The 18,487-nt window shown below is 35.4% G+C and overlaps 1 protein-coding gene across 1 annotated transcript; it reads left to right on the top strand.

Annotated features, from left to right (window-relative positions):
- Positions 1 to 110: 110 nt before the first annotated feature.
- Positions 111 to 9,143, top strand: LOC134851437 (leucine-rich repeat-containing protein 34-like; the record flags this gene model as incomplete). Its single annotated transcript, XM_063867517.1, is given in 7 exon segments — positions 111 to 268; positions 4,992 to 5,075; positions 5,688 to 5,816; positions 6,274 to 6,524; positions 7,206 to 7,358; positions 7,834 to 7,960; positions 8,746 to 9,143. Coding segments are annotated over 7 exon segments (1,115 nt in total), but the record flags the coding sequence as incomplete, so codon positions are not given.
- Between the last annotated feature and the right edge of the window lie 9,344 nt (positions 9,144 to 18,487).

An 18,487-nucleotide genomic window follows, 5' to 3' on the forward strand; every position in this document is an offset into this window, starting at 1 on the left:
GCTCGAAAAAGCACCAGGAATAAATTGCTAAAAAGTTTCCATCGTTAATAGTTCAGACTCTGTTCTAGTGACAGCGGTGGTTATCTTCTCAACCTAGCTGGAAACAACCCACCTGTTGCGAGGGGGTCCCACAGCACCTAGAATTGAGGACGAGGACATAGAGGTACTATGTGCAGTGGTGAAGGACAGTCCCTGCATACACGAAGTTGACTTGAGATACAACAATCTCACTGACAAGTCCGCCCAACATATCGCCACAATGCTCAAGGTAAAAATAACCCAAGAAAACGATTGCTAGTATGTTCGTATATTGCTAGTATGTTCGTATATATGACTAATGGTCCTTTTTAGATATTATTATCATGAAAGGTTTTACAGATTTATGGTAAAAGTATGACACTTAAGTCTGAAAGACCAAAGCAAAATGAGCTCACTAATGAAGCAAAACTGCTCTTGTCCGAGCAAGGCCCTGAAGGCTTCCCAAGTCCTTTAAGGTGACTAAAGAAAATGTATGATTTCTTTTTCAAACCTTCCCACAGGCGCAAAATTAGGTAAAAAATTATTTATTTTGCATCTAATAGCAAATTATACCAATTAAATAGCTGCCTCAATTGTAGTTTGAATGATTTCTGAGCTGGGCTACTTTGCCAGCACTTTCACCACGCGCCGAATTTTTTTCCCGAATTGATTGTTACAAGGTGGCAAATTTCAATCCAGCATGTTTATTACGAAAAATTGTAGCAGGTGAAAAACTCTAAGCTCTATAATGGGATTCGTTTTAAGCTCTATATTAAAAAAATATCCGTCAAAAATTGTGAACTAAAAAGACCAAATTTGCGTGGAGAAAAATCCACAGTGCACAAATTTTACTTTGAAAGTTGAAGTGGGTACAAGTGTGATAGAGGGGTCCCGTTAAAACCCAAATGTGAGAAAGGGGTCCCAAATTACCTTAATTTTAGGCAAATAAGGCAAATAACTAATTCCAAAAGAACCGTCAGTCGTTTTAAAACTTTTTCTCAAACGTAAACAACTTTCCTCATTCGCGCAACTTATTCGATTCGTTAATTTACATCATCAAAGCACTTAATGGAACAACTTTGAGGCACTCTGTTTGCATTAGGGACCCGGTTAGTTTCTTGGGACCCCTCTATCACACTTGTACCTTGAAGTCAGAATTATAGACAAAAAGGAGTTCACAAGCTTATCACCCCGCGTTTTTAACCCCCTTTTTCTTAACTCCCTCTCATATAACGCCAATAAAAAACACCACTACAATTGAACCCATTTTTAAAACCAAATGTTAGAACCAAAAAGAAATTCAATTGAAAGGAAATCGGAACCATAGCGTCGAAAAACATAAAAGCTTTAATTGAGAAAGCTTTTGAAAAACAAAACGAAATAACATGCAAGCGCTAAATATGGTTTGGATTTGAACAGAATTGACCTTGCCGATAGTCTAGACTTTGATATGAGCTTGAAAACGAATCCCATTGGCATGATTCAAAATGTTCGCAAAAAATAAGAAAATTTCTCCAAAAATGAACTGATCTTGAATTATTTCTGGCTGATAATAGACTTATTGGGTGAAATTAACTTAAATATGACATGAAAACTGGATGTGACCAAATTTTTGATCAATCTAATGAAAGCTGTTTTCAAATTCCGATCTTATTAAATTTAAGATTGAAGTAAAACTTATTGGAATTTTTGAACCATCTGATTTTGTCAATTTATTTTGACTCGGCATACAACGCAAGTTGTAACAGGTTTGCCAGACCCTAATCCGAACCTAGCGTTCCACCAAAGGAGCTGTCGTCGGGATAAAACTGCTACAGACAGCATTATCAATTGCGAATCAAGGCAATGCAATGTTTTAAGTCTCTGGGTTGCTGCAAGTAGACATTTTTTCTCAAAAAAATGATGAAAAACTTTTTAATTTTAAAATATATACAGAAATTAATTGAAAAAAGTTTAGGTTAAGGTTATTCCATAGCGCAATCGAAATGCAAACAAATTTTTCTCGTCGTAAGCCTGCAATTAACTCTGCACTTTTTGGTTTGGGACTCGGTACATTTTCTTTCTGTAATTTGCTGCCCGCTCGAGGTGTTAAAGAAATTAAGTTTTTAAAGGGAGACGTTTTTCTGCAAGTTGGCAAATTTCAATCCAGCATATTTATTACAAAAAATTGTAGCAGGTGAAAAACTCTGCTACTTTAAGCTCTATATTAAAAAAATATTCGTCAAAAATTGTGAACTAAAAAGCCCAAATGCGTTGTTTTAGGTCTCTGGGTTGCTGCAAGTAGACATTTTTTCTCAAAAAAATGACAAAAATTTTTTTTATTCTAAAATATATACAGAAATTAATTGAAAAAAGTTTAGGTTAAGGTTATTCCATAGCGCAACCGAAAGGCAAACAAGTTTTTCTCGTCGTAAGCCTGCAACTTACTCTGCACTTTTTGATTTGGGACTAGATACATTTCCTTTTTGTAATTTTCTGCCAGCTCGAGGTGTTAAAGAAATTAAGTTTTTAAAGGGAGACGTTTTTCTGCAAGTTTGCGATTTTGTTTTCAAGTGCTGGGGTGTGAATCACTGAAACTCGATCGTATATTATAATGCCAGCCCTCTAAAGCATTTGTTGTTCTGGCCAAACCGGATGTTGCCGCATCTCTTTGATTCCATAGTGAAGGAGGTAAAAGGACTTTTCAATTCAGGACGAGACTTCTTATGAATTTACGTCCAAAATAAAGGCAAAGCTTCTCAACTTCTAATATTTTTTCCATTTTTTTATGGTGCGATTGTATACTATTTGATTTCATTCGACTTTTTTTCTGTTCGAGTTTTCTCTTTTTTTTTTTTTGAAAGGAAGTGAGGGTAACATTCTAACTGTAAGAGTAACGTTTTCTAATCATTTCGGCAACTTTTCTCAAAAATTTTGAAAAAGTTGAAAAAATATTTAGACAGATTGGACTTCGTAAATTTTTGCGAAACGCTTGAGCAGCAGCCTGGTCAAAATCCAGCAAAATCTTCTCAGGTCTAGTGTCCGGCTTTAATTTCTTTAGGGTTTCCAAGATTCGGTGGTATTTTTCCGCTTTATTTGACAAGAAGGCATAAATGCATGCGGGGGCTATTCCCGAAAGAGTAACATCTATAGATTGAACTTGATAAAAAATATTTAAGAGTAACTTTGAAAATTCCGTCAGACAACCAAGAGTTGATACTTCGAGCACACGTAACATTTCCAGTTCGCCGAATAAAACAATTTTTTCGTTATTTTTTTGCCCATTGTCAAATCTTATAAAATTTTCCAATAGCTTGGGTATTTCGGAACTTCTGGTTGCTGAAAAGAGTGTTAAAAAATGTTCCCGTTGTTTGCGCATGCGCTGTGCAATTCAAACTAAATTTTATTTAGCTGGTATGGCTAATTGAGTTGTAATTTTGTCTGTTATGGGCTCAACTGCTGTGGCGACTGCAATGGTCGGGGTATTCTCCTCGCTCAGATCCTGGAGGTATGTAATGATTATGCTCACCCCTTGTTTCGATAAATTTTCGCCCTCAGTAATTGCTGTTGCTCCTTTTTTATGAGGTTGGTATTTTCTGTGGTGAGCGGTTCCATTTTGCAGTGGTCGTGTTTTTAGGTTTAAGATAATACTCCTGGCCTGATACCAGTAATATCTGTTTTATCTTTGAGAAATAAAATAAAATGGACGGTCATTCAAACATTATAGCTCATAGAAGGAAAAAACAAGCGTTCTAGTGTAAAGCAACATTTTTTATTTTAAAATGATAAAAGTCTTTTGTTACCTTCAATTAGCACCATGAAGGTCATCTCTGATTTAAACGCGTAATTGAGGGATTATTTCACTGCCTACTTGAAATGCAATTATTTTTGAGATGTGAGAGGCATCAAGTGAATTAAGAATGGCTTCCCAGGCCTTAATAAGTACACTCAATTGAAATACTACAGTAGTTGTAGAAGGACTTATTTTGAAACGAGTTATCAAATTATCGGTAATAAAAGGGTTTAAATTGTAATGGTAATGGTTTGTTGCAAAAAAATATTGTCAGCCCAAACTTGAGTTTGATTTGTGTTTTGTTTTTTCGTGTGCGCCCAGGGAATAAAATTTTATTAAGAGGAATCAAACAATCGCTTTGTTATTAGCAAAAAAATGGCTATTCTTGCTTTAATAGAATGAATTTTTACTCGCAACTGAAAAGTCTTTAAAATCACATTTGACTCGATATCATCTGACAATTATTTGCGGTTAGCGCCAAACAGACATATTGGCTCGAAATTCACTTTCAGAAAAAATTTATGGTTTCACTTTGGGCGGAGAGAGTGGCGACTCTCTGAAGGAAGACTTTCCTTCTGCCCTCCCTCTTAACTTTTAAATCCGCTACTGCCTAAATGCACGAGCGGTCCTCGTTTAGAAGAAAGGCCAGAAAGTTTTTGTTGAGTCACTTGCAAAAAAATTGTTTAGAAGAGTAATCCTGTTAAACAGGTTGAAATCCATTTGAAGAAATTCAAATGGAAGAAAACAAAAAAAAACTTGAAAGATTTATTATATATACGACTAAATTTTCTCCAAACTGTGAAATTATAAAAAATATCAAATCACTGGCGAGTTGAAAAAAGAGCAAAAATGGTATACTATTTTTAAAAAAGGTATAAAATCATTCGCCCTTAGTTACCTATTATTTATTTTGCTAGGCTGACAATTTCACTTATATACGACGATGAGTTTTGGGGACCTCTGAGCGAGATTTGAAACGGGGCATTATCTCTAAACGAGTACCACCGCAAGAGCTACTCGGATTAAATTTTCTTCTGGCTTTCAATTTTATGATTTTGATTTCTTCACTAACAATTTTTTGCGAGCTCATTTAAATTATAATCTTCAACAATTATTAGTTCTTTTTTCTAGATGTTGAGATGGCGGCTAACTGTGACCTATAAAAGTGTAAAAAACCAAAGTAGCTGTCAGTCTGTTTTAGGAGTGTGACAGTCTTGTAGCTCTCAATCTGATGTCCAATTTCTTCACCAAAGAGGCAGCCCGACTCATTGCAGAAAGTCTTCACGTGAGTTAGATCAAGTAAAAGGCCGCAAAGGGTTTTCTAGATCGGGTTTCCAAGATCTCTTATTAAGTAGTCTTCGCAGCCCTTTTTCTGGCTCGAGCAATTTATTTTTCGAGCTCTCGTGAAACACAAAACCTTATTCCGGCTAATTTAAATAGTTTTTTTTATCGTAACCCACTTTTTGCACATTTTTTGTAGGTTTTGCTCAAAAAAAGACTTTGACTATGGCGTTTTACGACGGCAAAAAAAGTTTTAAAAAAATATTGTGCATCTCAAATACAGATCACTAAATTTGATTTTGTATTGAATTTTTCTAATCACTACTAAGCTAGACTAGACAAAAAATCAGCATATTATGAATCAGCAGTTGATGGTCAAAACAGCATATTATAAATTTACTTGGTATTTTTTCAGTACAATCAGTATATTTTTGGATCTCATATTTCTGGAGTGTTTCTCCGACGTTGAAATCCAAATTCAATGGTCGCTTGTACATATTTACGCAAAAAAAACAACTGGAATTTCTAAAGCAAGCGTGAATATTTATTCCACACACCTAAAAAAACAACTGGAAATTTTAAATGAAACGTGAATAACTAAGTGTTTCACTTTTAGGACAACGGTATCCTCAAGATGCTGAAAATGAATGGGAACAAGATAGGTAATGAGGGCGGCATGAGTTTCGCCGCCATGCTCCAGATCAACGCCGGCCTTGAAATTCTGGACTTGAACGACTGCGATTTGGTAACTTTTTTTAAATAATGTTGTCGCCAATTTATATCATTAATGAAAAACAGCATCAGCATCAGTAACAGACTTCGCTCTTTTGCCATGGGTAACAATTCGCAAGGATTTAGAATCAATTCTGAATTCAAGAGGGGCGGATCTTGGGTTTTCACGGGGAACGGAGTTTCAAAAAAGAAAAAGTATACAAAAATTTGTAGGTGTTTTAAGGTTGACCAAATTGTCTTTTCGAGCTAAGCTCTCATGAAAGATCAAAAACACCCTAAACACCCTGGTTCGACCAAAATTTCTGCGTGGCATTCATTTTTTTTGAAAAAAAAATGAGTCAAAAGCGTTGAATTCTGATTTTATTGGAAGTCGTTTTGCTCTAGGAGACCATAAAAGACTATAAATACTCCCAGTTGACTTTTAAAACGTAGGAGATCTCTTGTGTTGCTATGATATCTACGAATTTCAGGGAATGGAAAGTGTGCTGGCTCTAGCAACTGTACTCCGGCAGAACAAGTTCATCACCAGTCTGGACGTCGGCAGACCCCTTCTCTTCAGTGTGCAAGAAGAAACTACAGTTCACATGGGGTTGATGCTGCGTGTGAATACAGTTCTGAAGGAGTTGCATCTTACCAAATATGGAATGGGGGACTTCGGAGCAGAGAGGTTGGCCGAGGGTCTCTATGATAACAACACTCTCAAGTACCTCGATTTGTCAAAGTGAGTTGCTGGGAAAATTTATTCAACTGAAGCCCCGCCTCTAACTAAAACTAGTTATAATGATCCATCCAACAATTTAATTATACTCGTGTAAATTTCTGGATGCTAACATGCTGAAAATTCTACCATAGAACCAAAGCTAAAATCATCTTCTCTAAACCTCTTGAAATCCGAATTTTTAAGCGATACTTGCTTAGCGTGGAAGTTTCTTGATTCTGACGGCTGAAAGTTCTAAAACAGAACCAACTTAAAACATTCGCTCATCTAAACCGATTGAAATCCGGATTTTTTGTTGCTGATTGAGCGGATTTTGATTGAAGTCGCTTTTACTCTAGAGGAACAAAAAATTTTGCAGACTCTTTTTGAGTAACATGATCATCATAACTCAAAAAAACTTGTTGAATGATTCCATTAAGGCTAACTACATCTGCCTGCCAGGCTCATCGTCTTATAGGATCTTGCAAGATGCCAAAATAACATTACTAGAAAAACTTCACTATAATTTAACAATGGATCTTTTGCAATAAAACAATCATCGGAAACTGACAGGGTTTAAGTGTTGATACTCTCATCCTAATTTAAAAAATTAGATAACACTTAGGCTCTTTAATTGACATTCTCTACTTACTAACAAAGGATGGAAGTAGTTAAAAAGATCAATGCTTATAACTTTTCGCTTAGTAACCGGATCACTCGCGACGGGACTGCTTTTCTGGGCAAACTACTGGAGCGGAACCAGACTCTGGAGGTGTTGCAGCTGGACCAAAACAGACTGGAGTGTCAGGGCGCCATGACAATTGCACACTCATTGATGAAAAACTTCTCTCTCGTGTCGTGAGTTCAAAAAATTTTTTTTGCACTGAGAGACTTCCTAATTAACATACTAGCTATACAATTAACATGCCAGCTTTTGAACCGGTCAAAAATTTGTGGTGATTTAATCAATAGAATTAGTGATTTGTGATTTTTTTAAAAATTAAATATCAAACTAAATATTATTGTTCAAATTAGTAGAAAATTGTTTTCGACGTCTCAGATTTGGGTTAATTAACTTAGTTATGATTTGTCGACCGATAAACTTTTTGTTAAAATATCGGTATTAACTAGATTTTAGAACGAGGAAGAAGATTTTCCTATTTATGCCAGACACAAGAAGGGAGTTTAACACATAGTAGGAATTTGGGATCAAGTTAACAACATCCTACCGGACAAAAAGATCGATGGGAGTCAAACAATCCATTGACAAGGCACTCATTTTAGCTTGACATTTTTTTCTGTTTTCACTTGACGTAATTTTTGCCATGTACAGCTTGTCGGTGAAGAGGAACCAGATCAAAGGGCCTGGACTGTGTGAGATAGCTGAGTGCATGGAGGTCAATCGGACCCTGGAGAAACTGTACGTGTGGGGAAACGTCTTCGAACAGGACGCATGCAAGGTATACGCCCCCTCCCTCTCTCCGTGGATATTCCATATCTAACCCCATATCCTCTAAGGCATAGCCATTTGGTTGCTGGATGCATTGCTAATTCAATTTATTTAGAACTAATTTTCTTTTTATTATGGTAAATTACTCTGCGACGAATTGTCGCTACTCAAAATGCTACCAATCGTCGCCTGTGACCAAGTTGCGCGTGCAATGAATTGTCGACTCACGTGTCTATTCGATGACAATTTATCTAAACAATCAAAAACAATTTTGCATATTGAAATGCCACGCTACAGATTGACATCTTTTCGGTATTTTCCAGAGCCGATCCTTAACCCTCAAGTATTTTGATTTTCAAGAGACGCCCCCCATCTTTCAGGGGTTCGACCAGCTGGCGACTCAAAGGTCCCATCTTTTTAAGACACATCCATTTTTGACTGACATACAGGCGCGGATTTAGGATTTTCTCGAGGGGGGTCGGATTTTCAAAAATAATTTGAAACTTTTGTCGACCTTTTTTTAGGTCGACCAAATTGATTTTCTGAGTTCTCCCAAATCACTATAAAGACTACATTTTGACCAAATTTTCTGCACCGCAGGCAAATTTTTCAAAAAACAGGCCAAGAAAGGCGTTTTTAGGCACTTTTTGGAAAATATTGACCAAAAAATCGCATACTAATGTATACTAATTTTGACCAAAAATGTATACTAATTTTTCGGGGAGGAGCGCGCGCCGAAAAACATAATTTACAAGCATTTGGCTTGAGATAATAGTCTTATTTTCTTTATTGTAGGCCATCAAATCCCTTCTGGACCGAATGAGACTACAAAAAGAGAACACAGACGTTGTGTACTTCGAGGCAGACGGCAAGATCTCGTTGAGTGAACAGAGTCATGGAACCAGGACATACTACTACTACACGCCACTCTATGGACCCGAATCTAAAATAAACACTATGTCACTCCTACACAATGACTACTCAAGCCCTGTTGTCATAGCAACCTAAAAATTAGATTCATCTCTATAGATCGCTCCAAAAATTGCATGTTAAATGTCCATGAGAATTTTTTGCAACCGATAGCCTCAATTTTTGTTGGAAACACTTTGAAATTTTCTCTGATCACATTGACTTAACTTGAATGCTTCTACAATTTCATTGAAAGCAGTTGAGAATTGAGTGATTGCAACTAATTCTTTTTTTTATCATTATAAAGATATCAAAAAACTCTGAGCAGAATCCATAGCACCCTGTTTTTTTATAAGCATGGAAATTTTCAACATCACCCAAAGAGTTAAGTAAACACGTTTTAAGATACAATGGCCAAAGTATTCAGTTTTTGAACACATCGCTGACATATTCAGTCTTCACAAGCAATGAATATTTGGTTAATCTATGAGCATCTATCCCTAAAAATTGGCAAATTTGTGCTAACTGACTGTTTGAAAGTTTAAAACTTGAGCAAGAAAGACGCCAAAAAAACGTTTTGTAAAATTATTGTAGAAATTAAAAAACTTGCTTCTACAGTTTTGCTCATTTTTCCGACCTAGAAAGAAATAACATTCTAAAAATTGTTTGCCTGCAACCGTTTTTTGTAAAAATATGTCCGTTGGAAGTTTGACAATATGGGCAATTTGCAATTTTGAACCCGCAATAGACTTGGTGTGATTGTATAATTGTATAATTAAGGTGTGCAAATTGCAATTTCATCTGCTACAGTTTGTTAGACTTAAGAGTCAGCGTCGTGAGAGCGAATGCTTTTTTCTGGCTGATTGTAAGAAAGTTACTAGCTTTATTTGGTCTTATGATTTATGATTTACTGTAAAAAAAATTGAAGAGGCAAATTTATTATTAGGCTTTCTATTCAGCTGGAATTCCAATATGTTTATTATGAAGGATTATGATTATAGAATAAAATTTATTATTGCTATTTCAATCTAGAATACAAAGTTTTAGTTGGTGTAGTTTTTTTTCTTCTATTCAATTCAAACATTGTAATCTAACTTGTACTTTAGACTCTTAACTATCTTTTCAATTTCCGGCAACATTTTAAAACAATTGAATTAAAATGCTGCAGAATTGAATTTAAAAAAATAAACTTAATACCTTAACTTCTTAAAAAAAGGATGGCAAAAATCAGAGGCGGATCTAGGATTTTCTTGGAGGGTGGGTGGATTCAGAAAAACTTGAACGAAAAACATTGAAATATATACAATTATAAATAAACAACATTAAACAAAATTGAGTCTTCAATGTTTTGCGGTAAATCTGACAATGACATCCTTGATTTTGATTTCCACATCTTTGTGGATGTATATAACCGCCAAAATTGAGAGTCAACCCTCCTTCATATTGGAGTGGAGGTATATTTTTAGTAATTTTATGCTCGAAAAAGAGCGCTCAGCAGTGCATACAGTCACTTGGACGGTTGCGCCAATCTGAAGTAAAGGAAAAATTATTGGCGTTGTGGAAATGCGACACACGGCTGCGCGCACTTGTGAAGTTCTCTGGCGGATCGATGCACAGAGAGAAGCCCCACATGTTTTTCAAAATTCGCACTTGCTGGGGAAATCAATTATCTCAGATATTCATCGGGGCAGCAGCTTGCACACTTGGTTACATGAAGAAGCTGCTGCAATGAAGCCTTCCATGAGGTCCATCAGGACAAAGTCAACAAAGGGCAGGTAAACGGTCAGTCTGAAGTGGTCATAAGCCGATGATACTATGGGAACCTTAGTCTTCGGCCCTCTTTCTGAACACCACCAAGCTTTGCAGCGTTAGAGTGAACGTTTCCGTAGCGGCCACTGCCTTCATGAGCAAACCATTGTTGAAAGAGTTGACGCAAGTTCGGCATGAGATCGATCGACTGAGGCAGTTTTAACGAAGGTCGCTGAAGAGCAATGCTGGTAGCTTTAGTCGCACCTAGCAGAACCCCTGCTTTCTTTATTTCTTCTAGGTCGGCAAAGCAGAAGCAGATAGGGCAGTACAGTCTCTCTTGGATCATGGAGTATGTCAGCAACTGGTATCTTTCCACGTGTTGGGAGCCAAGTATTCCTTGTTTTCCTTCCTGTTTCGTCACGAGTTCAAATGGCGAAGCTTGCAGGGGGGAACGTTGGGATTGACTTGATGTCGCTGTCTATGCCCAGTGAGCTGAAGTTGTAAATGGCGATGTCAAAGTAGGATGGAGAAGGTAGAGCTTGCTCAGAGAGCGGAGATATAAAACTAATCGATGAAAGAGCTTTGTTTTTTATAGTAACTAAAGAAATCAGCATCTCAACCCTTGAAGGTCCAGAAATGGGCGTCTCAGTAATTGATATCCTAGGGTTTGTTACATTCGCCCAGAAGTATATACCAACGGAAAATAAAGCTAGGTCCTGAAACGACTCGCTAGCGTCTAAACACAGCTTCACATGATTTTAACCGTCTCTACCAAAGCCAGTTCAATGTGTGGTCCATTAAAATCGGGTCGACAAAGTTATTACTATTTAAGGCTGTTGGCCAGATCGCGCAATTTAACTTAGTTACATGCAAAAATAGTGAGCTCATGGCTGGGTCTCAGTCTCAGTATCCCCAGACCACGAGGTCACTCTTAAGAACAGGGCTACTATTTATTATCATATTACGATTGTTTTTGTTCAGTAGATAAAAATCATATCCATCGGAGATGGATCAACACTTCCACTAAACTTCTAGCTTCTCATTTTCTGAGAAATGATTTAGAAGGTAATTCAATTCAACTCAAGACCTTTCCGGAAGCTAAAAATTGTTTAAAAACCAGTTTCAGTCTCTTCCCAAGACCCTTCCGGATTGTCGAATCCGGTCGAAGAGCGGTCTTGCTGTAGTCCAAGAAGGGTAGCAAAATCTTCCCAATACCCCTCCGAAATCTCGGGAACTGCACCGTAACGATTGTAGCTGTACAATCATTTCAATTTAGATAGTCTCGGTTGTAATCTCAATATAAATGTCACTTTTTTCTTCACTGTCGAGAATTGTTATTGTTTCTACAGGCAAAAATCGTTCTTCTGAAATTGTTTTATCACTGCAAATTGACTTCTCCCAATTTGTTAAATTGAACGATTAACACTATTAATTCGTCGAAACTACCAACTTTCTCACTCTGCTGCTGCTAATAAAATTTCGAGAAATTTCGTGGAGAAGATTTTCAAATGAGCACGGTACTTTTGAACGGGGTGTACACTCTGAATGAGGAGGATTGACAGGTACCTGTTAGCAGGTACCTGCCTCGAGTCATAAAATGAGTCCATTTTGAAAAACTTTAAGTAAAAGGTCCAAAAGCCTCACCCCGCCCCCTAAATCCATCCCTGCAAAGGATCTTTCCCATAATTTTTTTAAAAGTTTTTTAAATACTAAGGTTAACTTTCTCGAATACAGTCTCACATGTTTTAGGTAGACCAAATAGTTTTTCCGAGCGCACCCAAAACACTATAAAGATCATATTTAGTCCATTTGCTCAAATTGAATACTACGAACAAAGTCAAAAAAACTGTCAGCTGATACATCCATCATATTAGAACGCTATTGCTGGCAAGTGTTTTTCTGGAAATTAGTTTCACAACATGCCTTAAAAATGAGAAAAACTGGTCTGAGTGTTTGAGACCCAAGTTAACTTGAGGGAAACAAAATTTAGGGCTCATTTCAAGACTGTTTTCTCATCTTTTTAAAAGCAATTGACATTTAATACAAATACAATTTTAAAAAATTATTTGAAAAATTGTGTTAAAGAGCAGTAATTTTCTATTTAAGATGGCTAGTCGCTTTAGTATGAATTGCTTTTTATAAAGCTGTCTCTAAAGTTTTCCGGTTGAAGATAAACTAACAAAAGCAACAAAGCGATAACGAGGATAGCCGGTAAATGAAGCTTTTAGAATTAGTTTTGCCTGGGGTAAAACTAAAATTCCACTTACTGAAATTAAAACTTTTTTCATAAGACCTAAGTTTCATTTGCTGGAATTGCTGGAATTAGTTTGTTTCATTTGCTGGAATTTAGATTGAAACACTTTAAACTCAAACCTGTTTTTCCCGGCACCGGAAAATCTTGGAAACTTTTCAAGTCATTCGAATCATAACTAAACGTACTTTAGTATGATATATTACTCGATCGATTTCGATGATTATTGGCGCTAGCGTGAAAAACAAAATAAGCCTGCATATAAAAAATGGCTCCCACAATGTGAAACCGAAATGGTTGGTTTCAAAAATCCACCAAGCATGCTGCATACATCGTGACAACAGCAGAAAAAAAACAGATAGAAAACACGGATAGCTGGTTGCTGTGCAATTTGTTCAGAAAACTCTGACCACAAAAAAAAATTAAATAGAAAACAGTGTGTTTTAACATTTTTGTTTATATTTTGTTTGTGGCGATATAAAAAGATCTGAAGAAAACTTAGAAAGTCGATAGTAAAAGTAACTGAGATACAATTGAAAACAATTTTCATCGTTAAATGAACAGAAAAAAAAACAATTTTAACAGTCGAAATAATTAAGTTCTGAAATTTTTCAGTAAATTTCATTTTTTCAAAGGAAAAGTTCCAAAGTAGGAGCTGATCAAAACTTCTTCCTATTTATTTTAGTGTTGTGAACCGCTTTAATTGAACCGATGACGAATTTTTTCGCTTTACTCGCTCAAAGTTTTATTAAAAATCAGAAATTTCAAACCAGTTTTCCTCGACACTGAGAAAATTTCTGAAAAATTTTTAGGTAGATTTGAATCACTGAAAAACTCTAATGATATTTTACTCAAAATATTCTAATGAAAGAAGACAAAAGACAAAAAACACACCCGTAAAGTTTCTCTCCTATTCAAGTCAGAACAAAATTCTTCCATAGTTCGTTGCAAAGTTCACTCCAAATAGTAATATTAGTTTTTAAGAGACACAAAAATACTCAAGGGCAAAGTCTTCGATGTTCAACTGCAGCAGCAATTGTTTCAATTTTGATTTGTTTCAAAAAAGTGAGACATATCTTGAAACTGCTTCTTATGGTTTCAATTTTTGTTCCGACTTTCGGTACGAAAGTAACGGAATATTTGTGCTCGGTGTGGGATTTTTTTTCTTCAGACAAATTTCGACTTTTTAACTAGCCTTTTTTGACGGAATTTTTTTATATCATTCGAAAGGTATTGTTGTCTTGAGCTTAAATTTGAAAAGATATTTCACCTGTGATTATTTATCGTAAAGTTAAGAGGGTTTAAAGATCGCCATTTTGACCAATTTGGGACAATTAACGCGCGATATAATTCGCGCTATTAACGCGTAAGCGGAGATTTAATCCGTCTTATAAATCGTTCCAAATTGGTTGAACGAAGCTTATTTGCCATAATTGATTTATTACAAGGAACGAAATCTCTCTTTTTTGTACTTTATATGGCGTGTGGGGGGATGATTTTCATAAAAAATTTCAAATTTTAGAAAAAAAAATTTTCGTTTTTTTTTATTTCATTTAATTTTTTAAATGTTATTACTGCTGCTCCATAAACCTTAAAGGCAGTCGGAACATTCAGGGCTTCGCCCTGATACGAGCAGTCTTGTTTTTTTTCAAATTTTTTCGTTGGTCATTAAAACACATTTTCGTCAACTATCTTGAATCATTGATCAAAAATTGAAAAACCGTTTGTAACAGAAACCAATGTTCTACCTTGTTTCAAGAAAAGTCTTCGAAAACAATTGAATTTGTTATCTTGTGGTCCATCTTTTTCTTTTATCTAATAAACCAAGGCCGCAACCAATTTAAAATCTATTTTTAATGAACTTTCCAGAAGCTTTATAGAAAAATTAAAAGCAACGCAACATTTGATGTTCGAAGTTTGTTGAATTTTGAGAAAATTTTATATCAGTGTTAGACTTACAACGTTGCGCCATCAAAGCTGTTTCTGAAGTTGCGGAACGGGGAGGGCTGTGCTGAAGATGTGAGCAATTAACAGGTGAATGTCAAAGGGCCGGTAAGTTGGTGATATTTGTTTGCAATTTTATTATCATTAGACTGCAAGTCAAATCGGTGTCTGAGCGACGGTAATCCAATAAATTGCTGCTGTATTGGCATTTGTGTGCGGTCCTAACGCCAAAATCAATAAATTTTCTTTCATTGGCAATTCAACTGATTGGCTTGATTTATTATCAGAACTACAACTTTTGAAGGTATTTTTCCCGATGCTCTCCTAACATGCGATTATTGTCCTATTTTAATCAAATTGGCATGTGCATCTTGTAACAGAATCTATATATATTTATTATTTATACACAATCTTGTTAAACCACGATACATAATAATAGTTGCTTTCTGGGGCATAAACATTTGGGGGCATAAGAAAGTTAAAGCGTATTTGATTGAAGTTAGGGCTCTTTTTCCTTTTCTGCCTCAACTCAAATATCTATCAAGATTATGGTGTAATGAGAAGTTTTACCAGGTTAAAAATGTGATCAAATATGCTTGCCGCGGCCTAATTAGTTCGCATGCTTTTTTGTAACAATTGGAGAAGGTTAACAAGAAAAATACCAGAACAAATTCAAAAACTCTAAGGTGGGAGGAAGATCTGAAAATAATTTCAAGTCAGCTACACAGTTTTTTAAGTCAAGCCAAAAAATCACCATTTTGTGGGGAAAATCACCATTTTGTGGGGAAAATATCTGACTTGAGAATATATGTTTAATATATTGGGATAAAAACTTCTTATTGTTCCGACCATTGAAAATGGGGAGGATTTTTGTATTCGGGTGTGTTTTAGTTTTTTTTCGGTTATTATTTCACGCAAAATCAGGTACCACAAATAATCACCGGAAAGCGTCGAGTGATATATCATATTAAAGCTTTTTAGTCGCGATTCGGTCCTGAAAAAGCCAAAAAATGTTGAACTTTTAGTTGCAAATTGCAGGGTTGGCCAAAAAACTGTACAAAATCAAACATGATCTTAAAACACTGGGGTGACTTCCTCAGAACAAATTGCACAAACGTTGCTTATGTCCTGATAATAACTTCCAAAGTTCCGCAGGTTGATTCTAAATTAGTCGTATCAGTCAAAATTCATAGTGAAGGCAGAAATAAACTGCGCAAGCAAAAAAACTGAAAAACTCAAAAAAGTAGCTTTGAAGAGCAAGAAAAAAATGCAAAATAGAAATTTGTTTTGAAAATTGATTTCCCTGAACGGTAATTGAACCAGAGACTACGAGCACTTAAGTCGACTGTTTATCACAACTGTGCCACTAATGTTTTAACAAGCGAAACACTGGCCAATGTTAAAACGGAGAACATATGAAATTAAACTCTGAATACTATGCAGCAAACATGCCATCAAAAACTGCAATATTTTATGCAAGCTACATTAGAAAAAATGAGCTTCGTAATAAAACATAATCCTAGCAAGCGCGCTTAGGTACACATGTGGAAAATTTACATTAGCCTGTATTATTATTGTCTACAATAGCCTGTATTATAATCGTCAGCATCGATTGAACCATGTTTACTTAGCGTTAGTTTGCTGTTGTTGTTATTATTCCGTAGCGCTAGGTTACTAAAAAGCATATACTCCTATTAATTAGAACAACTCGGCCCTTTTATGAGCCCGTTAAATTTACGACTTCGGTTAAAAAAGTCAAAGCGTTTAAGAACACAAGCATTTGCTTGAATATTTATTAGATAAATGGCCTTGCGTGAGAAGACATTTTCCTTTTAAAAATATTACAAAAAATTTTTTACAGAATTTATTTCGCATATATTTTGGAGGACAATTGCAAGACCTTTTAATTTGATTTCATTTTTTTTATTCAGCTTACACAAATCCAACCGAAGTACGAATTGAATCATCCAAGTAAGAAAAGTCACCCGACACCTACTTTATATAATTGTCATACACAGAGATGAAGCGGAGCTTCGCGTCATTGCGATACAACACAGTAGCAGTATTGCAAACTAGCGAATAGATAAAGAAACGAATACAATAACAATCGAAAATTTTTTCTGGAAAACGAAAAAAATTTCAGAAAAACAGCTGAAAAACACCACTATTATTAAACTAGCTTTTCCCTATTTATCGAGCGGCACTAAGTCTAAAAACAGCGGACAGACGAACATCGAGCCGAAAACAGAAATTGTCATAAGAAAGTGTCAGAAAAAATTTCGAACAATTTAATTTTAAAACTTAAAATCTGCAACACACAATATTTGAAATATATATTTTTTTCAAAATCAATGATTGTCTGTTTTTGAAACCATTTAGGGTGAATGTGCGAAAAAAAAATCAAACCAAAAAACAATGTCAGAGCTAATTTCAGTGAATCAAAAACAATTGCATCTACAATGAAAACTACTGACAGCACAAAATAATCCCTAGAGCTCTACCTCTAGGCAAAAAGAGGACAACGAAGTTGCTCAGGTTCTCAAATAAAACAATTTACCTGAAAGGAAAATTAATTACTGGAAAAAAGTCTAGTTCCCGATTACAAGACACTTGCTTTCACAAGTGTATCAAGTATCCGCCAATTTTTCAGCTGAATTGCAGCTGCATATGGTCCTTTTTATGATCATTTTTGAATTGATCTAAAACTGATTTCTTGTAAAATCATCTTTTTAGATCAAAACACAGCGAAACTACTCTTTGCAAATAAAGGCAACAATTTGCTCTAAAAACGGCGAAAAGGAAAATGCAACAAAAAATGCCAGGAAACAAAATCAGCAACTAGTGAAGAATATATATTTTCTGAATATAGAGTTTCTGAAGCAAATGCTGGACATATGTTTTCAGTCTAATATGGGTTAACTAGCTTCTCGGCTCAAATAAGTCACTTACTCGTTTTGAATCAGAGATAAAATTGACAATTTGTCAAGTGCATAAAATTGCTTCAAACTTATTCCAACAAATTGACAATTTGTCAATTTTTCGATACTCCAAAACTTACTGTGTGAAATTTCAATTCATTCTTAATCATTGAATCAAACTCATTCAATAAATAATATACCAATTTTGTTATCAACGATAGAAATAGATAATAACACTTCGAAGTCAAGATAAGCATCAATTTGCATTTTTAACCAAAGAACTGATAGTTAAGTATGTGATTTTACATATAAACAAGACTACTCGTATCAGGGCGAAGCCCTGAATGTTCCGACTGCCTTTTAAGGTTTATGGAGCAGTAATAACATTAAAAAATTAAATGTAAGAAAAAATGGCTCTTTTTTTTTCCCCCCACCTCACATAAGGGTCAATTTCATGGTGTAACGAGGGGTTTTACAAGGTTAATTATGAAGACTAAAAATGTTTATCATGGCTTATTTAGTTTGCATGCCAATTTTTGTAACATTCAGATAAAGTGAACAAAACATCACTTGTAAAATTTTGCAGGTGGGGGGGGGGGAAGGAAAAAGAGCCGAAAAAATAAAATGAAAATTTTTTTTCTTCTAAATTTTGAAACTTTTTATGAAAATCATCCCCCCACACGCCATACAAAGTACAAAAGGATATATTTTGCTCCTTGTAACAAACCAATTATGGCGAATAAGCTTCTTTTAACCAATTTGGAAC

Source organism: Symsagittifera roscoffensis, chromosome 1 (genome assembly GCF_963678635.1).
Source record: "Symsagittifera roscoffensis chromosome 1, txSymRosc1.1, whole genome shotgun sequence".
Classification (NCBI taxonomy): Eukaryota; Metazoa; Xenacoelomorpha; order Acoela; family Convolutidae; genus Symsagittifera; species Symsagittifera roscoffensis.